A 23411-nucleotide genomic window follows, 5' to 3' on the forward strand; every position below is an offset into this window, starting at 1 on the left:
GCATAGGAGTAAGAGGTTTTTACAGAAGTAGGAATAAGGAGTAACAAAACACATTTGTTACTCCTTATTCCTGTTATTATATTGTACATGCAAACAGCGTATTTTTATTTTTAATTGAGGAGCATAATAGAAGTAGGAGTAACATTAAGGGGAAAAAATCTTCTTATTCCAGAATAACCCCAAAATCACCACTACTGTTTTGAAGTGTTTTAAACTTTAAATTTTAATAATGTAATGTTTTTAATTGTATTGTTTAATTGCTTTTTTTTAATTTGCATTTTGCAAGTTTTAACTTGGACTGTTTTAGATTTGCAAGCTGCCTTGAGTCCCTGTACTGGGAGGAAGGCAGGGGTATAAACAAACAAACATAATAATAATACTATTAATAAATAAAGGTTAATAATAATAATACTCCCCAACCCTGGTTCTGGTGCCACAATAAATTACAATTCCCAGGATTCCCTAGCACTACTGAGCCAGGACAGTTAAAGCAGTCTCAAGATGGGGTTTAGACTTAAGTCTACTATACAGATTTTAACGGTTTGTATTTTAATATATTATATTTTAATTTATAATTGTTTTAATCCTTAACATTGTTTGTGTTTTTTATAATATATATATGTGTGTATTTTAATATTTTGCATTATTTTAAAATTCTATTGTTTTACACTTGTTCGCTGCCTTAAGTCCCTCCATTGGGAGAAAGGTGGGATATAAGAAATATATATATTTATATATATAATTGTTATATTATTATTATATAATAATATATTATTATTATATGTTTATTATATATAATGACTATATTATTATTATTATTATTATTATTATTATTATTATTATTATTATTATTATGATTATTATTATTTTGTGTTTTGGACCCCTGTCCCTGCTTCCAAACGGAACCTTTAACCCTCACCCTCAGAACCCCTCCAGGCAACTTAAAAGGTTGCACCTGTCTCTGAGGGCAAGAAAGTGAACTAGAAGGGACGGTGAGGCCCCGCCTCCGCATGACGTCACGCGGCTCCTCCTCCTCGGACCTCGCGTTCCTTTCCCCGGCGCTGCTGAGAGGTTGCCATGGTAACACTTAGGCGTCTCTCTCTGTGGGAGTAGTGAAGCCTGAGGCCTAGTTCGTGTTTATGGGAGGAAAGGAGCTTTGTGCGCTTCCCTTTTTTTCCGCGGCTGGGCTGAGCCTCTTTATTTCGGGGGAGTGGGGACGGGGCAGAGATTTGTGCCTAGACACGTGTACAGATTCCTTCAGAAGACGCGTGTACAGATCCATTCAGAAGACACGTGTACTGACTTCTGAGCCCCTGGAAAGAGGCACTAAGGTAGCAAGTAGGTAGGTGGCCCTGGTTGTTGGGAAGGTTATGCCTGGAGAGGTGCAGCTGCCATTGGATTTGGTGGGACGTCTTTCTGAAGTAACATTGGGAAACATTGGCCCCTCAGGACTTTCTTTCTTTCTCCTCCCAAGCCCACTTTGTAGCCCTTCCATTGAAGTGGGTTTTGTGGTGATGCCTTGCGCCTTGTCACTCTCAGCTATATCCGCACTGGAATTAATGCAGTCCGACACCGCTTTAACTGCCATGACTCCAGTGCTGTGGAATCCTGGGAACTGTAGATGATTCTGGCACCTGAACCCTCTGACAAAGGCCCACAACACTTGTAGGTAAAGAGGTCTTGTAGCACCTTTGAGATTAACTGAAAGAAAGAAGTTGGCAGCATGAGCTTTCCTAGATTATTATTATTATTATTATTATTCATTTATAAAGTGCTGTAGGTTTATTTATTATTATTTTATTTATTTACGGCACTAGGAGGAATAGCTAATACCCCAGAGGACAGGATCAAGATTCAAAATGACCTGAATAGACTAGAAAGCTGGGCCAAAGCTAACAAAATGAAATTCAACACGGAGAAATGTAAGGTATTGCACTTAGGGCGGAAAAATAAAATGCACAGATATAGGATGGGTGACACCTGGCTGAATGGAACTACGTGTGAAAGGGATCTAGGAGTCCAAGTAGACCACAAGTTGAACATGAGTGAACAGTGTGATGCGGCAGCTAAAAAGGCCAATGCTATTTTAGGCTGCATCAATAGAAGTATAGTGTCTAGATCAAGAGAAGTAATAGTGCCACTGTATTCTGCTCTGGTCAGGCCCCACCTAGAATATTGTGTCCAGTTCTGGGCACCACAATTCAAAAAGGACATTGAGAAACTGGAGCGTGTCCAAAGGAGGGCGACTAAAATGGTGAAGGGTCTGGAAGCCATGCCCTACAAGGAATGACTTAGGGAGCTGGGGATGTTTAGCCTGGAGAAAAGAAGGTAAAGAGGTGATATGATAGCCCTGTTTAAATATTTGAAAGGATGTCATGTTGAGGAGGAAGCAAGCTTGTTTTCTGCTGCTCCAGAGACTAGAACCCGGAACAATGGATGCAAGCTACAGGAAAAGAGATTCCACCTCAACATTAGGAAGAACTTCCTGACAGTAAGGGCTGTTCGACAGTGAACGCACTCCCTTGGAGTGTAGTGGAGTCTCCTTCCCTGGAGATCTTCAAAGAGAGTTTGGATGGCCATCTGTCAGGAATGCTTTGATTTGGATTTCCTGCATGGCAGGGGGTTGGACTGGATGGCCCTTGTGGCCTCTTCCAACTCTATGATTCTGTGATTCTATGAAAGGCCCACAGAGCAGCTTTACACAGCGCTGTACATAAAATAGAATAGAATAGAATTAACCCGCCAGTGGTGTACATCCTAGAAAATGGAATATAAACAAAATTAATACACAACATCATTCAACAAAAATATACAAACAGCAGATTAAAATAAACATCAAATGTCAGTCAAGAAATGTCTGGGAACGCTTCCCTGAACAGAATGGTCTTTAACTCAGTTTTAAAGCTAAGCAAGAGGAGACTTGAGTTTACTACTCCCTCAGATGCGTTTGGACTAGCAGGGCTTTATCTTTGAGTTCTAGGATTTGTAGTTCGGGATGCCTAGCCTTCTCTGGGTTCAGATTTTGAACTTTTTTAATTTTTATATTTTTATTTAGGCATTTATACCCTGCCCTTCAGCCCTAATGGCTCTCAGAGCGGCTTACAATTATTATTTTTAATCAGACAGAACTTAGCCTAGACAATGAGGAAATAAGAATATTAAAAGTGTTCATGTATATTGGATCAAACATAGAACGGAGACTGCAGTCAAGAAATCAGAAGATCAGGAATGGAGAGGCCAGCTATGAAAGAACTAGCTAAGATATACAACTGACCACAAAAGTTTGGTCAAGCCAGAAATTTCCCTGGAAGCCAAGATGATAAAACTGAGGCTGTCGAACTTTGGCCACATGACGAGAAGGCATAACTCATTGGAAAAGACAATGATGCTAGCAAAGGTGGAAGGATCTAGAAAGAGGAAGATTGCATGATAGATGGATGGGCTCTATTAAAGAGGTCATGGGTATAAATTTAAAGAAACTAAGCAGAGCAATAGAGGACTGGGAGTCTTGGGGATGTCTCATCCACAGGGTCACCATGGATCGAGATCGATTTGAGGGCAGTTAACAACAGCAAAGCCTTCTCAGTAAGAGAGCTCTGGTGCTCCACCAAATGACAAATCCCAGGATTCCCTAGCTATGGACTTTAAAGTGGCATCAAACTGCTTTATTTCTGTAGTGCTGATGCAGCCTCAATGCTTTTCTTCCTCATCTTCCCTGGAGTTCAGGATGCTGGAATGGATCTGTCAAAGAAGAAAGAGTAAGGATGAAAAATGCAAGTTAGAGGGAGAATCTGAGGCACTGAACTTCCTATGTCATTTGGGCTTTCTTTCTTTCTTTCTTTCTTTTCTCACGGACTGCACTGAAAATATATTATTGCCCAATTCTGGAGAGCAATTATTGGTGCCAACTTGCAGGATGAAGTATTTGAACAACACAAAGGAAGCACAAGATGCTTTCAGAAATCCCAGTGTTTTGATTTTTTATCAGGTAGCCTGTTTAAAATCAAGCACATTTAAGATGAGGAAAATCAGTATGCAAAGGGTTCTAGTAGCACCTTTGAGATTAACTGAAAGAAAGAAACTGGTAGCGTGAGCTTTTGTAGACTTGAAATACTTTGCCAGTTGTCTGTAATGCTTCACTTTAATAACAGTTGGCCCATTGAAATGTATAAACACAACAGCACAAAATCAGGAACGCCCTGCAAGAAAACCCTGGAAAAAAAGAAAAGGGTATGGGAATAATTGAGATGCAATTTTTCAACAACATAACCTAAATCAAATTCTTCAATTAAGATTTATTTTTTTTAAAAATGAGCAAATAAAATAGAGAGCTCCTTCCAAGGCTGCCTGTGTGTGTTTTCAGGTATATAGAGGTGGCTGGCAGATAGTGTGAAACCATTTAACATGTGGATAATTAATAAGAATCTGTCCATAGTAAATCACTAAGCTAGAAAGCTTCAAGCAAAGCTTATCGAAGGGTCATTTGCCAGTTGATAATTAAAATAGTTTCTCTGGAGAGCATTATTGGAAAGAAAGATTAATATACTGTATATATAAAAGTAACATGCTAAATTCTTCCTGAAAGAAATAAGTTCATAGACACAGAAAACTTGCGTTTGTAGGAATCACAGTTCTTACAGATACAAAACGTTTTTGTGTGGGAAATTATAAAAGCTTTTTCCTTGTGTGTAATAAGCCATATACAACAATCATTAAAGTGTATTTCTTGCCTTTATGTTGTAATCTGTTCTTTTCTAGAGATCTTTGAAGAACAAGCATAGAATTACACATCAGTAAACTGTAAGTTCTTATCATCTTGAGTTTATTACATTTCAGACTTTGAAAAGGGTACACAGTGGTCCCTCCAGATTCGCAGCCTTTGCACTCGTGGTTTCAGTCATTTGTGAGGCCAAGGCTGTGGCTCCCTCCCTCCCCCCCATTCCCTCACTGGCATCTTCCCCTCAATGCTGTGGCCCAGGCTGCCAGGCTTGTAATCGGTTCAGCCCTACTCCACAGTCAGGCCAGCAGAAAATGCTAGTCTGTACTGCCTCTTAGTTTAGAAACAGATCAGATCAGGCCCACATTAGCTTGATTTATCCTTGGCTTATTACAAATTCCTGATCTGATCACACCCTCAATTTTGTAATTAGAAACATTATGAGATCTCCATTGCTCCCAGTTTCGTGATAATCTTCCCACTCCAACTCCTCTACCGCTGTCACTAAATCTTTCTGGCTGATGATGACAACAGCAAAGAGATGGTGCTGTTGTTGCCTTGCTTAGATCTTAGAACACTACAGTAATTACACTCCAAATTAGATTCATGGTACTTGTGGTGAAAGTATGCTTCACAAAGGTTTTAAGAAGCTAATACTGTGAAGAGACTAATGAAGGCTCTAACAACAGCCCTTTTAATCTTGGCCACCAGGCAGGTTTGGTGAAAGAGGAAAGGAAGAAGTTGTGGTTACAGGAAGAAAAGGTTTCTGGTAATTATTAATTGAGACCAAATTTACATTTGGCATGTAATTCACTCAGAAGTTCCAAATAGATGAAGTTTGTATTAGTCATGCTATAACATTGCACAGTTGCATATGTTGTCTTTCAGTGATTGCTATTATGTACTCCCATCTCACATCAGCTGTTCTGTACTTTTAAAGGCAAGTACATTTCTATGCAATAGCTCTAACAATTAGAGAACTTTCTTTCTATTTTTCCTGTGCTTTGTTTCTGCCTCCATTAAAAGTTTGTGCCTTGAGGCCTGCCAGCAGGGCTTGCAATACCTACATTAAACCAAATTTAAGAGTAAGGGTGCTCCTGCTGCTAACATTCTTAGATCACAGACGTGCAAAACGAAGGAACTGGCAGCTGTAACTTTAATGGTGGGAAGTGTAAGCTGAGTATGTAGGGAAAAAGAACACAGTGCTCTATGTGACAAAAAAGTCCCATTAGCGTTTATGAACTTCAAAATGACAAGCTAGACTGCTTTGTCTTAGGGCTTTTTTTTTTTTTGTTCTGCTTAAAAGAAATAACATCCCTTCTCATATAAGACTAATTATGGTATTAGGTAGCTATCATATTGTCATTGCAACATATTAGCTAACAATATATTTTTGCTATACTGCTTTATTAATCATATGCAAGTCAGTTTCATTCAGTTAGACAAATAGTAACTTGTGTATGCATTTAAGTCCTGTTTTTCTTTAAAATATATATTAAAATACATTTAAAATATAGATCACACTATTTATAGTGCCAATATGGCATAGTGGTTTGAATGTTGTACTACGACTCTGGAGACCAGGGTTCTATTCCTTGCTCAGCCATGAAATCCACTAGGTGACTTTGGCATGCCCTCAGTCTCAGGGGAAGGCGATGACAAACCTCCTCTGAACAAATCTTTCCATTAAAACCCCATGATAGATTTGCCTTAGGGTCGCCATAAGTTAAAAAAAATGATTTGAAGGCACACAACAACAGCAGCAAATTTCAAATTTTCCTGAAAAATCTATTTTAAAAGATTTTTTTCCTATGTTTTCAGTATTTTTAGAAGTTTATAAATAGTTACAACATGCTTTTGAAGTAACATTTTAGCATGCCTCCTTTTATTTGTGGAAGTGCAACTTTCAAACTGACACATGCTATCATGGCTGTCCCTTTCTATAGTACATACTTGATGGGGCAGTTTAATAGTTTCGCACACTCATGTAGTGAATGCCTAAGAAAAATGAAAACTATTTTAATGAATTGCATAAAGTATTCTGCATTATTATTTTTTTTAGTTCAAAATGAGTATATTTCCTCCTGTACCTATACAAAGCCCTAAAGCCCATCCAAGTAAGGAAGATATGAAATGCCCTTCGCCAAGCCTTGCAAGGTGTGTGTGTTTTGTTCTTACTTTCTTTCACTTGACTGCTATATTTGGTTGTGGTTCTTTAAACTTACAAAACATGGCTGGGGAAAGTGTGACCTGTGTACCATATTTTGGCCCTCAGCACTATCCAGATGTGTTTATTTTAATGCCCCAAAATATTGCAGTGTCCTCCATCGCACCCTATGAGGGGGCAATTTTGTCACATCCCTCCCAAGCTGTTTTAGGTCCAGGAAGGGCCTTTTTCAAACAAAAAGTAACCTGGCAGTTGCATTGGAGTTCAATTTCTGTTGAAATATCTATCTATCTATCTCTATCTATCTATCTATCTATCTATCTATCTATCTATCCATCCATCCATCTGTCTACCTGTCCATCCATCCATCCATCCATCTATCTATCTATCTATCTATCTATCTATCTGATTTATATCATGCCTTTCTCCTGGCAAGTGATCCAAGAGATCTTACAACAAAGGCAGCTTCTGCGCCTGAAACTGCCCAGGGCCCTCAAGCCTTGTAAAATTATCCCCATATCTCCTTTTGAGGGGCAGTCATCCTAGTTAACCTAGGAGGGTAAAGCAATCTCCTAACCCTTGATAGATGCCTGCCCCTGCACTGAAAGAACAAGTAATAATGGGGAGGTCGCACCACAGCACATCCTCACACAATGTCTTTCTTTCCTGGCTGCTTTTTTTAAAAAACATTCTGGATGTAGCTGGTGAGCCAGCCTTATCTGCTTACCCATTTACTGTTTTCATACGTTCAGTAAGAGATTCTGGAATCATCCAGCTAGACAGAGAACAAGGAAGAAAAGGGGAGGCTGAGTGGGTACAAAAACGTTGTTAAAAGAAATGTCTTTATTAGAGGCTTTGTTAACTGGGATATGCCTATCTTTTTTCATTGGGACATTAATCACATTTGAATAATTTTCTGAACAGTGGTGGCTGGGTGTTGCCATGTTAGTGGGGTAGTGAATCCTCTCCAGCTTTTAGTTCAAGTTGCTGAACCTTATTTGGGAATAGGATTTAGCACCTTGGATAGGCTTGGGAGTCCTGGGCAGTTTCAGGCCGAGAAGCTGCCTTTGTTGTAAACTTCCTTGGATGACTTGCCAGGAGAAAGGCATGATATAAATCAGATAAATAAATATTTCAACAGAAATTGAGCTCCAATACAACTGCCAGGTTAAGATGCTGACTGTGATGATTGCAAAATCAGCAGGTTGGCAGTTTGAGGCCCAGGTACTGAGTAATGGGGTGAGATCCCATCACTAGTCCCAGCTTCTGCCAACCTAGCAGTTTGAAAGCATGCAAATGCAAGTAGATGAATATGTACCGCTTCGGTGGGAAGTTAAACAGTGTTCTGTGCAATCATGCTGACCACATGATCACAGAGTAGTCTCTGACAGTTCTGGCTGTTCAGCTTAGTAATGGAGATGAGCACCACCCCCTATGTATGGACACAACTTGACAATCTGGTCAACGGGGAGTACTTATACCTATACCTTTACCTTTATCTACTAGCAACATATAATTAATGGAGCAATAGATATGCTACCTGGCAGTTCCCAAGTTTGGGTCTGTGTTTTAGGATATAGGGGGAAGTGAGGGCCAGAAAGTAAAGAAAAGAAAAGAAAAAGTTCATAAAATGACAGGTAATGAGATGGGCTGGAGAAGAACTGATAATTCAGATTAAAGTTCTTTTTATAGACTGTAGCAGCAAGTGTAGGTTCACAACTGAAAGTACACATAACAGTGCCCTAACACATTAGGCCAGTGATGGTGAACCTTTTACAGATCAAGTGCCCAAACTGCAACCCAGACCCCACTTATTTATTGCAAAGTGCCATGTCCCTCTGGCTTTCTAGTAAGAAACTCTGGCAAACTCTGTGCTAGGGTGACAGCATGTGTGCACACAGAGAGGGCTCTGAGTGCCACATCTGGCACGTGTGCCATAGGTTCGCCATCACTGCATTAGGCTGTCTAACATGATGAATACATGTGATACCTGTTAGGGGATAACTTCTATTTGTTGGATCCAGAATTCCCTTATTTCCCTGAGATGTTCCTAGAAATTCTGCTGGCAGGTGTGGGGGGGGGGCATGCTTATCTTGGGGCTTTTGTGCTTATCCCCCCCCCCCACCATAGATGTCAGCGGGAAGGGAAGGCTGAGGTGGGAAGGGTTTGGAAGGTTTCTGCCCATCTGCCCTGGCTGGCATGAGTTGGCAGGGGTTGAGAGGTAGAGGTTCTTTTACCACCACTTCTCCTCCTTTACTGTGTACAAATGCATTCCCTGTATGTTTTACCTAATATGATAATGACACCATGTCTTGATCAGTTCCAATAGTGCACAGTTTTGATTATCATATTTAAGAGGGAAAAGACATGCACTTATTTTCCAACTCTTGCAAAACATGGATTATCTCATGAGATTTGTTACATGTGCAGGGAAAATGAAAGTCATGAATAACAGGAACCTTGTGCTATATCCATGTGTGCTTTTCTGCAAAAAGTAATGGTTGGAAATAGCAACAGACCAAAGAGTTAAAACTATACTCGTACGTGTTTATAGTATGTGTTTGATAAAATACTTTGTCAATATTTTAATATATATATCTTTGCATAGCAAAGATTAATACATAATATATGTAGCAGATTTTGACACTGAGTCACCTCACAGTGTTCTTTATTTTTTTAAAATTTAAATTTAGGATGCATTTGATCAAAGGCAAAGATGCCATAGATCATTATTTGGCCATGCATATCAAAGGATTGTCAAAACAAGAGGCTGATGCGTAAGTAAGGTCTTTCTGAAGCATTTTTAATACAGCAAGTTTATTGTTTTCTTTGTTTCTGGTGTTATTCATTGAAATCTAAAGTTCCTCAGGCAATTTTCTGAGGAACATGGCATTTAAAAATTAAAACTGGTATTAAATAATTATGTTTCACTGCTACTTATCTTGCATATATCAAAGCATTTAGTTCAATGCCTTGTTAAATCATGATTCACCAAAGTATTTGCACATTTGCAGCATTTAATTGTTTGTCAGTAATTAAAACTCTCCATTTTTCTGTGCTGTTTTGTCAAAATTTCACACTTAAGGCTAAAGTTTTACTTTTCAAGATACCATTGTAATTTGTTGTGCTGATTCTTTAAAATGTGCTATTTCTCTGAAAGCCTCTGTCCAAAAACAGCCTATGGAAAGTGCCCATTTCTTGTAAAAGATATACAAGAGAAGAGATACAGTTTATATAGACTATTTCAAAAGGACTATATAGTAGCATTTTGGTACCAGTCCTTATTACAACAGTGTTTCCTTTTTTTGTCATTAAAATTAGTGCAACAATTCACAACTTTTGTTCAGGAATAGTACATTAGGGAATAATATCTTAGTTGTGTCTAGCATTTTTCATTGCCTTGTTCCATACAAAGACCATATCAGTGCCATCTAAGCTATGTGTGTGCTTTTATTGTTCATATTTGTTTGTGTGTGTGCTATATGTGATTTATTTTTGTCCAAATCGGAAGCATATGTTCTCTGAAATTTCCTATTTCACCCATTTTGAATTTATCTTTGTATTTAACAGTAGTCTCTTTATTGGGCAGTTTCATTCACTAGATGCACCCCTCAGTCATTTTCTCTTTCAAATAAAACAGGTTTTAAAACTTTACTACTGAAACAAAGAGAACTTTCAAAAAGCACTGAGATAGCCATCCTATCACTGCATTCAAAACATGAATTTCTTTTCTAGCTTCCCTGGTGTTTGTCACCTGTCTTCATTTCTATGAAGTCCAGTGCCAAAGCCTGCACTCTTGATGCTCCCAGGAGGCAGCTTCTTTGCGCCCATCAATAAATATGGAACTCTGGCCCCTTCTCTCCCTGTTCTGCTTTTTTTTGGGGGGGGGGGCTTGTGTACTACCTATTGTTTCCTTTCAAACATGCTCTGAGATTGCTACTAACAGGGCATAATGCAAATAATCTTCATAATTTAGGAAAAAATAACATAAATTAAGGATACAATAACTGTATATACATGTAGAAAGACTATTAATATCCAAATAATTGCTATTCAACATGGGTAGAAATCTCAGCCTTTCAGTGAAGAGTCTGTGATGCTTTTATTATAATATACTGCTATATGCTATCTTCTTAGAAGCAACTCCATCCCATTCAGTGGACTTCGAGGAAAGAAGCATAGGATTGCTGCCTTATAGCAGCTCCCTCATTAAGTAATATTATACTGAAATATTTTAAAATAAAGCCTTCTTTAAAATGAATTAATAAAATCAGAGATGTACAAGTATTTCAATATCTGGATTCAATGGGCTGCCCCAGTTTAGTAATTTACTTTCTTATGGGCAATTTTCCTTCTCATCAGATAAGAGTGGAAAAGTGCAGATAGGTTTAGTTCTTAAGATTTATCTTTTTTATGCTCATGGCTTCAGTCTACTTTAAGAATCATTTGCATTTTCCATCAAACAAAGCCTTACCAAGAAACCATATCTACTGTATATATATAGAAATGTAAAACAAAGGGCAAGTTCACATATGCCCTAAATGTGTGAATTATAAATTTTGAAAGGCAAGAGAGCATACCTCAATGTATGCAGTCTCATGCGCTGAATGTAGAATTTGAAGCTGCAGTCCTGTACTTACTTACCTGGGTGTAAATCTCACCAGAGTCACTGAATTACAGACCTATAAAGGACTGCACTTTTAGCATGAGCAGAGGCTTATGCATTAAGTACCTGCTCAAACAGGCTCCACATGCTGGTTGTACTTCCCTATATAAAATATTTATAGTACAATTCTGTGCATGTCTGTTAAGTCAGTCCCATACAATTCAGGAGGGCTATCTTCTGTCTTCTGAATGTGTGTGTAAAGGACTACAGACTTAATGTACTTCACCAAAATTCAGTTCTGCTTCCCCTCTGCCTCATTCTGTGGAATGCATCAATTTCCCCCCAACTTGCCACCAATTCTTTGTGATGGCACTGTAGGACACTGTGGTTGAAGTTCTAAATAGACTTACTATGGAGTAAGCCCTGTTGGACATATAAGACATTGGAGTCGTATACAATGCATTGGGTTGTATTATAAGTCACCTTCTCTAATACTTGTGACAGGCACCAAATAAATTTAACATTTTAAAAGCATTGAAAATCAAACTCAACAAGCTAAAGTACTATTAGCTCATCATTGTTGACACTCTTGTTCCTGTAAATGATGCCTTATAAATTAAGAAATATTAATACGTAAAGCTGTGTTTTGAAGAGATGTTCAGTAATGTTAATGATAGTGAATTCTTTGTGGTTTTTGTGAATAAGCAGCCAGTTCTAGGATTTTATTTGATCTATATACATATACCTGCCTATTTACAGTGTTCCTCCCCCTCCAATGTTTAGAAATATAAATTGTGAAAAAAGCAAGTGCAGTTTTAAATATGTTGTAGCATGGAGTTGTCTTGTTCATATGGAAGTAAGCTAGACATTCCAGCATAAGATATTGAACTTTCCTTTCCCTCTGATTTTCTGATCCGGCCCCACAACATTTAGTCAGAATATTTTAGGTACTGAGCAGGTATGCTCTTCACTGGACAGTTTGGGGGGAGGCATTCCCACAAGGTGGTTTTTTTTGGTGGGGGGTTGTTTTTTGTTTTGGTTTAAGATTTCTGATACTTTGCAAAATTTGGAGGGTATTTTAATCCTACATATCATCCTTCATCTATATGGCTGTTACCATTTTGGAGCCACACAAGACTTTGCTATTAATTTGTAAGATGATGTTTTTCATAATAGAAAACATGCATAATTAAAATCTCTTTTCCTCTAAATTCCCTGCTAACATGAGAAAAGTTGTACAAGTCATAAGCAGTGTTATAAAACACAGGGTTATTTTTAGATGCTTCCACGGCTTCAGTGTTGTGCAAGTATGTGTTGTTTTTCAGCCTAAATAATTCTTAAGAATCTTTATTGTGACCAGGATTCTGTCTTTTCATTAAGCAACATGGTTTCTCAGGGATATATTCTGTTTGAAAGAGACAAGGAAGAAAGTGTTTTTTTATTCAAATTAATGTGCTCTCCACACTTTCCTTTACTCTGATATGCATATCAATGTAATTAGAGAAAGACAAAAGGAGAGGAATGTATAGTAAATGAATAGTTTACCTTCTGTGAAAAAGCTACTCTACACATTTGTATAATATGGAAGACTTTCTTGAAAAGGTTAAAAAGTTCTAATCAACTTCTGTACATTATGTAGAAGTTCCATTTTCTAAACTCTGCAAAAGAAAGTTTCATATTTAATGGGAAATCATGAATAATTCCATTTATTATCTACTTCCTCCTTTCAAAGACATGATCTGGATAAAAGGCGGGGTGAATAATTTCAAAAAATACAATACATTTTTAATGGGAAGGTGCAAACTACAGATTCTCATGACTATTAGCAAGTGTAGGGGAAACAGAATTTTACTTGCAAAAACTCATCACATTCTGGTGAAGATGAAATACAAAGACACACTTTAATAAAGAAGAACACTGAACTGAAGTTTTACTTTTTTATGTAACTTGTTGTTTTTGCTAAGTTTAGTCCTATGGTTTCCTGAAGCTTTCATTTCTCGATAGTTCAATAGTACTTGGTAGGGAACATAGGATACAAGTAAATAACTGTGCTTTATTTGAGGTGTGACTAGAATTGTTATGGAAATACTCAGTGTGCAAAATGATACAAAATGCAACTGGAAGTTTGACCTAGAATTTAAAGAACAGATGTTCTGGATTTTACACAATTTTTCTGCTTTTAAATCTTATGCTGAACTCATTCATTCAGGCTGTTTTCCTCCAACTTAAGAATCTGTGTATTATGAAAGCAGTATGAAAACCTAAAATGAATTGCTAATGTTCGTCTGATATTTCTTAGATGTGTTCAATAGTTGCTCTTGTTTTTTTATGTCAGGCCTTGTTTGGACATAGTGAAGTGTATGGTTTTGCATTCTACCTTTATTTCTCAGTCCTGCCCAAGAGTAATTAGAACAAACCATCACTCCCTGAGTTCAGATATAATAGGAGATTGCCCTTTACTTGAAGTGAAAGCTTTTTCTATCTTGTTGAAGGAGGAATATGGAGCTCAGTAACAAAAAGTGGTTTGCCATTATATTTGAACCAGGCCAATAAAATAGAGTAACAAAATATTTATGGTATTTTTACCAGTAATGCCTTTTAATCTTTTACAGTTGGAAGGTAAATTATGCTTTATACACTGGAGTGTAGTGTTAGTAAATTTGCTTTTTCTTGAAAGGCAGGCTGCAGCATGAAAGTGTAGAGTCTATAAGCAAATTCTAATTTTTGCTGGCTTAATTGGAGCTGTAGATCTCTTTCTCACTACAGATGTTAAATTATCTTAGTACAAGAAAAAGCTTAATAATAGCATTGGCTATTTTTTAAAAAAAATATGCAACTGGTCTAGTGCATTTTTGAGCTGTACAGAGTGTTACAGAGTTAGACTGCAGTTTTATACTCAGTAGAACTTACACATAAACATACATGAAATGACACTGTTAATGTTAGCTCTAGTTGAAAATAAATCTAGTAGAGCACTTCTGGATCCCACTCCTGCATGCTGCTCCCCCACGTCCTAAAAATCTGCTCCAAAGGGCTGGAAGACCTGGAAAAGTTGTTGACACTACGAGCAAGGAATAGAGAGAAAGTCTCAGTTTCACCAGCATTCACCAGAAGTATATTATTGGATCTTAGTTACAGCATTTACATTTACTGATCTCCCTTCCTTCATATAGATGTGTGGGGCTGGGTAGCAGTTGGGTGTATTTATAATCTATCTAATTATATCTTCTGAAATAAAATATCTTACTGAATCTTATGCCACAACTGCTAGTCTTTACAGTGTCACTGGGCTGTTAAAAAATCTATTTAGCTATCATTGATGGCATCAATAATATCATAAGTTTCCTTAAATTGAACATATTGAAATTACAGAAAATTGTATTTGTCTATTTGTCACATAGGCAAAAATACAGAGAAGTTGATAGCACACCCCTCCCCCAGTGTTGGTGGAGAATAATGAAACTATATCCTTACCAACTGAGAAACATTTTTGGGGGAATATACTTGTCATATTTATGATGTGGAAAAGGCTCTACTAACAGTATGCTTAAATTAGAATGAATGTGTGATATATGCTTTTATTACAACATATCTAGCCAAGTTAAAACGCAGTTTTTTTCCAGGAGGGGGAAATGTTATTTTGTCATTTCATCAGTATCTTTCTTAGGGTTGTTACAATTGATTGGCCCTCTGTTTTTTGCATTACTGGATTTGTTTCATGGTCTTAAACAAAAAGGGATGCATATATGTATTGATTGAAGTTTTTTTGACTGAACTGAATATACACTTGATTGAGCAGTTCTACTAAATGTGCCCTTTCTAACAAAGGTGAAGAGTGTCGGGAAGGAAACTGCTGAACAAGGTTATATTGCTGAAAAAATGTTTGCAAATCCTCTTCCTTGTTTATTATTATATGAAGTCATAAGCCAACTTTATTTTGCTTTTTCCCAATATTGTTAGCTATTACAGAAAAACATATACTAAAATGTTCAATTTTAATCTGAAAATCAGCATGGGATCATAGGTCTACTCTGTACCATTTTTACAATACAAATTTAAAAAGCTACAGCAGGGACAGTAAAAAATAACATTGGCAAAAGTTAAGTACATAGGCATGAGAACTGTCACATAAAAGAACACAGTTTGGTACATATATTTCTCAGTCTTCACTGTACATAGGTTTCATTCACTTCAGATGCAGATCATTAGACTTTCATCATCATTTTGATCTGCTGCTAGTGATATTTGTTTTCATGTAACTTACGTTGCAGATAATGTACAGTGAATAGATGGTTATGAGAACACTTATGAAGAATTAACCTTGATTCATGCATTTAAGTTGTAGGATTCTGCCTTTGCATTTTTTATTATTACTAACAAGAAAACCTGAAAAACTGAGACATTAAAAAATTAACTCATATTCCTAACTTCAGTACAGTACCTATATACAATTCATTTAGTTAGTTCAATGTAAGCATCTTTGTTCTTCTTTAAAAGAGAGTGTAGTAAATAGATAAAAATAAATACATTTTAAAGTTAATTAGTAAGTGGATCAACTTTTGTTATATAAAAATACATAGAAGTAAAATATAAATATTTGAAAATTTACTCAAGAATTCCTTAACTTCAGTAGTGTAGAATGGTTGGACAACTTGGGTGTGATGTTGGCCTGTCCAAGATTCCTAGCCTTTGTAGTCTGCCACTCTCACCCTGCCCCTTGGATCCCTTTTAAAACCTCTTTTTGTATTTGGGTCCTGGATTTCCAGGTGACCTCATTGTGGACTAGTTTGTTCAAAAGTGATTTCTTCAATGGTAAGCATAACTGACCATCCATCCCTTCATTCAGTGTGGAGGAAGCCAGTGTGAGACAGGCTGAACAGATTAACATCTTCTCTGAAGATGCCAGCCACAGATGCTGGTGAAACATCAGGAAGAAACTTTTCTGGAACATGGCCACATAGCCTGAAAAACCCACAAAAAACTACAGTTCAGCTTTGTTTATTATATGATGCAGACTATCTGATGGTTTAACCAGTTTCAGTGTTTAATTCCTTACTGATAACAGAATTCCAGCTAGGTATTATCAGGCCTCCTTGCCTTCATTCGCTCAACATCATCCAGACACATCCACTCCCCATTGACTTTATCAGCTGTCTCTCTTGACAGTCACTGACTGAACTCTTAACAGACTTTCTCCCTTAGAGGTCCCTCTCTCCCATCACAGAGTTCTTTTTGCTGGGATTGGCTGCCTGTTATTCTCACATGTTACTTCATTCCCATTCGTTAAAGTGCAACCCGGTAACATATTTACAAGTCCCCCCCCCCATTTTCCCATGTAGTAACTGTTGGGGTCTCCAGATATAGGACTGCAGCACTCATCATCCCCAGTCAGAGTTGCAAATGGTGATGAATTATAACAGTTGTAAAATCTTAGTTTACCAAAGTTAAAAAAAACAATTATTTTTTAAAAACATAGTTAAAACAGTTTAAAATGCATCTAAAGCACAAAAGATAAAAGCAATTAATGAGCATTGAGGAGACCAATATAAGACAAAAACCTGGTAGGATCTTAATTTTCACTTTTGTAAGGCTAGTCCAGGTGTACTACAGTAAGTCCCTAAGACATCGTTCAAAGGTCCCTTCTTGAAATTCTGAAGTGTCCAATAGCACTGTTTAGACACAGAGGCTTCTTAATATGGAAATGCATTTTGTGATAATGTGATCCATATTTTGTGAGAGTTACGCACCTGTGGTCCAACCCTTTAATGATGCAACAATGAGGCAAACATAAATATAAAGAAAAAGTGTGTATATAGTTATGAAATCTGGACAATGGAGAAAGCTGATAGAAAAAGAACTCATTTGAAATATGGTGCAAATATAGACAAATAAATGGGGCCAAGAACAACTCAAGCCAGGATGACTAAGCTAAACTGAGACTGTTGTACTTTAGACCTATCATGAGAAACATGACTCATTAGAAAAGAGAATACGGCTTTGTAAGTTGGTAGGCAGTAGGAAAAGAAGAAGACTATTATGGATGGATAGCCTAAGAAAAAAGCCACAGCTTTGAGTTTACAAGAACTGATGAGAAAGGCTGCTGATAACAGGGTGACATGAAGGTCTCTCAATCATAGGGTTACCCGAAGCCAAAGTCAATTTGATGGTAGTTAACAACAACAACAACAACAACATTACCTTGTCCTTAGGAAGAAAGAGATACGCCCCCTTTGAAAAGTCTGATGTTTATTTGCTGTTTAGTCACATTTTCAGACGTTGTCTTGGTAAATTCTTTGGGGTTCAAACAGGCAGCTTGGAAGGCAGTCCCTGATAACTTGCTCAGGCAGAGCTGGTAACAGACAAAACCTCCTGTTGGAAGACGCAAAGGTAATCTGCCTTGGAGCAACAGGAACTAGCTTGCTGAAACAGTTATATTTAGTGAGACAAATTACATAGTTTAGTTCCTCTAGCAGCCCTACTTTTATTCTTGCTGCTAGCTTTCTCCTATTGTTTTTCATTTAGCTTTTGAATCCCAAACTCTGCCTCCTGGTCCTAAAGTAGCCAGCAGAAGTAGAGAGATTCTTTTGTAATCTTGCTAATCCTTTGCTTGGGTTTGTTTTTCTTCAGTAGTGTTGCATAGAGTATATTAGCTAAAGATAAGCCGGTTAGGTCTGGAGTCCTCTTTCTCTCTGTGAATTCAGAACAATGGCCAATTAGGTGACTTTACACAAGTCTAAAGTCTTAATAAATCAAGTCCAAAACAACATCTTTGAGGTTATAGAAGATGTATTTTCCCGACTGCTTTATTTGGAAACCAACCTGCATAATGGCTTCTACACCATCCCTTCCCCAACATGCAAAAATGAGGAGAATAGAAATGAAGTCTTGTTTCAAACCATAGTCTAGCCAGTGGGGTATACACAACCCATTGGACAGCACATTGAGAAAACCCTCTACCAGAAGACATATTTGTCTCTACAGATGTTAAATCTTTCATCCAGTTTAGGTGCATTTAAACCACCAACTTAATTTGGAAATGACATATCAAAATTGTGTTGATTTAATTATAATTTACCATGAAAGCTTTTAACGATTACTAAGTTATTTTGGGTATAACGAGTCAATTCATTGTCCCTTAATTCCAGCAATGGTACAATCATGAGCTCACTTGTCTTTTGTGTTCATAATCTGCATCTGATTGAGGTCATCAAGAAAACTTGGTTGAGGCTGTCGCTGAGGGCCATATACAGTGCTTTCAATTATATTTGTGTGCTTTTCCCTCACCAATCTTATATTGTTACAGAGAGCGCTACTTGAAAAACAAGATTTAACTGCAGTGTTGCTAAGTATCCAGTAGATGCCCCCAGAGGCCATTGTACCTATAGAAAAAATGTGTGTGTATATTTTGACAACTGATACCTTTGAATTTTGTTACTTCATAGAACTATAAAATGTTATATGAAATTTCAGGTTGTAACAAGTGACATGGTTATAACAAACATTCTTAATTCTTGCAGTTTGAAAACTAATTGTCATAATAATTATGATATTATCAGACCTCATTTTTTACATTGCATTGGAATGATATTCAAGATACAATTTTAAAAGAAATTCACTTGTGCACATGATGTGAAGTTTTTTTGGATTTTCCCAATGTGTACTTCCCAGCTGGAAGGTTGTCCCAATTGTTCCCATGTTATCCCAATTATTTTTTAAATAATTTGAATGTGTTGGGGTAGTGAAAGTTTTAGAAACAATACCCAAATATATTTTAACATCAGATTGTCTATATGTAATCAGGATGTTCCCTAAGCCTTTGGAGATAAAGGAGAGTATTGGCAGATTTCAGTCTCAAATCATAATAAGTAGTTTGAGCTAACTTTGGAACAATATACAGTACTTCAGGACCTCTTCTATCTAATTTGATATATTTGTATTAAATAGTAGTATCGATTGTTTATTAAATATTAGATAAACATCAAGAGAATAACTGAAGAAATTTACTTTCCTGAGGGTACAATCCTTTCTGCAATTATCTGAGAGTACATCACATTGAATTCACTGTATGTCTCAATAGACACATAGGATTATATTAACTTTTCAGTTAAATTGAAGAAAGTAATTTTTAAAAAAGAAACATGTATTGTCAGGAATGGAAAGATACATTATCACCTGTAAACTGTTCAAGCACTTGCTCCATAGCTTTGATTTATTCTTTGTTGCAGGTTCTTCATTGCTAAAAAGAATGTCAAGTTGACAAATGTTGTAGCAAGTTATCTGTATAAAATGTGCATCCTGTTTTCATTGGAATACTTATTTTAAACTAGAAACTTAGGGGAAAACCTGAAAGAACAGTAAGAGGCATATATCATTGGCAAATCCATATATAATACAGTATCTAATTATATTGTGTCCTTTACTAGCTTCAGAAGTATTCCATTTGAAGTGCAAGTGGAAGCAAATATGTGTTGTGGGATAAAATGCAGTAGAAGTAGACATTTGATAGTCCAAGTAGATGTGCTGCTTGGTGATCCTACATGTATTACTGTGGCTTGAAATATTGTATTCAAAAATAACATTCTGTAATTTCATTCTATCAGTGTGTTCCTAGCATGCTTTATCTGTAATATATTCAGTGCTTTGACTTCTACTAAGTAAATCTGTTTTTCTTCTCTCCATTGACACTTTTCCTCGTCATCTTATCTGTTTTTTCTGTATTGTTCTATCTTGTTTTCACTGTCGTCTTGCTTATTTTAAAAGGATTATATAATCTTTTGTTTCTGATGATCCCTCCTTTTGAGCTGTTCTACATTTACACTCTCTCTTTTTGCCTATAACCATATCTAATACTGCTTCCCCTCTTTCTTCCTGTTACATACTTCTGATCCTGTTCCTTTCTTTGAAAGTTTGTCTTTCTCATATTATGTTGATTTTAAGTTTGTCCCTTTTTTCTTTTTTTATTACTGGCTTTAAATATTTTCTTGTCTCTCCTTATTTTTAAAAAACTTCCCTTGAGTCTTCAGTTTTAACAGTTAGCAATCTGTCTTCAGTTTTTATTTTTCTGTTTATTTCAAAGCTTCTTGAACACCAGGTTCTCTTTCAGTATCTGGATTTTCTTTCTTCAGAATCCTCTTTTCACCCTTTGGAATTGTGTTTCCACTCAAATCTCATTGCTGAAATGAATCTCACTTCAGATTTTAATTTTTTTTATGTATATATTAGAGTAATTATTCTTTCCTTCTCATCTGTTTTTGGATACTATTGATTTCTGTATTGTATTCCTTTTTCTCTTTCTTCTCATCTTGCTCTAGGTTTTCATAATCTTGTTTTGCTTTGTCTCTCTACTGCCTTTCTTTTCTGAGTTGTAAAGTCCCTGCATCCAATGTTATACACCTCAAAATCCAGACATGGGTGCTCCTGTATTAGAACAGCTGTCAAGGGACATGAAGGGCTACAAGAATGTACATGTCATTTCCCTAGATAATGTTGACACTAAAGTATCTCCTGTTGCAGAATTTCCATTGGGGAAAAAGGAAAAACTCATTGCTTTCTTAGCTCTCTTTCTCCAATAACATTTCATTGCCAACATCATCACATACTAAATTTTCCTTTGTCCCTAGAAGTTCCCCAAGGATTTCAAAAGGTTCCACCTTCATTGTTGTTCGTTCTCAAGGCAGCTAGATGCACTGCTGGAGTATGAGGACTCATCTAACTGTGCCTAGAACATACACTTTATGAAAAGAGTTTTTTAGTCTCAGATGGCTACAGATCAGTCCTGGACCAGAACTCCTGGTTAGCAACACTCTTGCCTAGCCTCATTTTATCTTCAGTTCACACCGTGTGTTGTTTTCAGTTCTGATGAGTTAAAACTGTAATCCACACTGTTGCCTATCTGACATGCAAGTTATACAACCCTCATAAAATCTGCAGGCACTCTACAGCTTTAGTCAACTCAACCTGCCATTAGACTTTATGTCTTTTGTATGTATCAGTCTCAAACAGGAAATCTGATAACATGAAATGTAACTCCAAATATATGGATTTGCTTTAGGCTTGTTTGTTTCTTCTCTTATTTGACTTCCATTTTCCTATTGGATTCAGTTTTCAAAAAATTGTTGTTGTAATCTTGCAAATGAAGAAGAGCCAACAACTGAATGCACAGGAAAAAAAGAGACATCTTTTTGGATAGCAGTTTTTGTTTTGAAAGAAGCCCAACATATTTTGGCCTATATATCAATGGTCTTCTTAAAGGTCTACATAAAAACCTAAAAAATATAAATTTAGAATTAAATAGACAGCACATCATTATGTAATAATAAGGGGATCCCCCTGTATCCCCAGGGTCTAGATCCACAGATTCAACCTACTCTGGGTTCAAACTACACAACACAAGTAGTGTAATAGCAACTGTATTTGTCAGACTGGAGAGAGATACATGAGGATCTGTGAAATGGTGGGAATCCAAGCATAGAGCTTGGCACAAATCCATACCTGCCATGTCACAGATCCTCTTATCTCTCCCCAGCTGCGTCTCTCACCTTGAGACTCAGCTTTGAGTGTGTCGCATCTGTCCCCAGAGGCAGGGGAGGGCTTACTGCCACTTCCACTGCTGCCCTGTGCCGTTTTATAAACATTGGACTTCAGCATCTGTGCAGGGTCCTGGAACCAAACCCCTTTGTATACTCAGGGCCCATTGTACACTGTAATAGATATGTTATCAATCTTGGTAGACACCAATATGAAATCTAACTGCAGAAATTTCTGGAGCTAGGAATCTAATTCCATTTGGTGGACAGAAGAGAATCACACAAACTAGACTCAAGGGTTTTATTCATTTGTTTTCACAGATAGTCAGGAAAAGGAGTAGCTGGGAAAAGGGGGAGTAAGATAGCCTTCAAGGGTGCATCATGCACCTATATTAACTGATGATGGTGATGACGGTGATGATTTATATTTTAGATAGATTCCTGGTTCCTGTAAGTAAAAATACAATTATTCAGAGTATGTACATATAATATATAAATATTTTCATATGACTAATACATATACACAATTCGGGGTTTTCTGTTTGTATGCATTGTCCTGTTTGGACAATGCAGGCCAATACCCCCAGGCCAGGATTGAGCACACTGGATGCTGATCTGGTGATCCTAGTCCAATCCCTGTGCAAAGGGACCTGAGTGTGGGTCAAAATGACCCGCCACGTGCCATGGAGTTTCTTGGAAGCTCCACAGAAACCCCTGGCAGACCAGATGACTGTGCACACCCCTTAACATCCTCTGCTGTCACTACTAGTGAGCAGACCTCCCCCCACAAAGTCAGACATCCTATTTCTGCATCAGATGCAGCAACAGGGGTCTTCTCACTAGTGGTGATAAACAAAGAAGATAAGTGGTGGTAGTGAATCCATGGTGCTGCAGTGGTGCAGCATGTAAGCACCTGTCTGTCCTTGTGCCAGCACAGGGGTTGACCCAGGCTAGCACCCACGCCAGGCTTGACCCATGCTGTCCTGGCCTGTTTGTTCAGCCTTCCAGTTAAAACTGTGCTTTTACATATCGGCTAATTTTTAAAACTCATTTATTTCTCTCCTGCTAACCTGAATTCTTGAGATGACTTGCACTATATTTTAAATACAATAAAACAGACTGGTAGGGAAGATGCAAGTTCCTTGTTTTCAAACATTTTATTTGCCACCTGGCTTGTGTATGTATCTCAGGACCACAACACATATCTGTTGGAGCAGCTAGTCCATTACACAGAGCTGGCCTTGTGGTGAGTATTGTCCTTGAAAAGGAGCAGCTTCAGCACACATCCCCCAACCCAGTGGCATCACTAGATGGTGTGGTGGTACAGCCTGCACCAGGTGACACCCCAGAAGAGTGGTGACACTGGCAGGCCTCCCCCCACATGCCTTGACATCC

At 37.4% G+C, this 23411-nt stretch overlaps 1 protein-coding gene across 7 annotated transcripts in view; it reads left to right on the forward strand.

Annotated features, from left to right (window-relative positions):
• The first annotated feature begins 949 nt into the window (after nucleotides 1-949).
• TTC29 (tetratricopeptide repeat domain 29) overlaps nucleotides 950-23411 on the forward strand; it is a 139039-nt gene continuing 116577 nt past the window's right edge. For 4 of the 7 annotated variants that reach the window (XM_042470706.1, XM_042470702.1, XM_042470708.1 and 1 more), the window contains exons 1-4: nucleotides 1087-1342; nucleotides 4759-4800; nucleotides 6780-6874; nucleotides 9578-9661. In XM_042470706.1, coding sequence (XP_042326640.1) covers nucleotides 6786-6874; nucleotides 9578-9661 — 173 coding nt within the window. In that variant the 5' untranslated portion in view covers nucleotides 1087-1342; nucleotides 4759-4800; nucleotides 6780-6785. The other 3 variants (XM_042470705.1, XM_042470703.1, XM_042470704.1) reach the window with 3 other exon arrangements.

Source organism: Sceloporus undulatus, chromosome 5, assembly GCF_019175285.1.
Source record: "Sceloporus undulatus isolate JIND9_A2432 ecotype Alabama chromosome 5, SceUnd_v1.1, whole genome shotgun sequence".
Classification (NCBI taxonomy): domain Eukaryota; kingdom Metazoa; phylum Chordata; class Lepidosauria; order Squamata; family Phrynosomatidae; genus Sceloporus; species Sceloporus undulatus.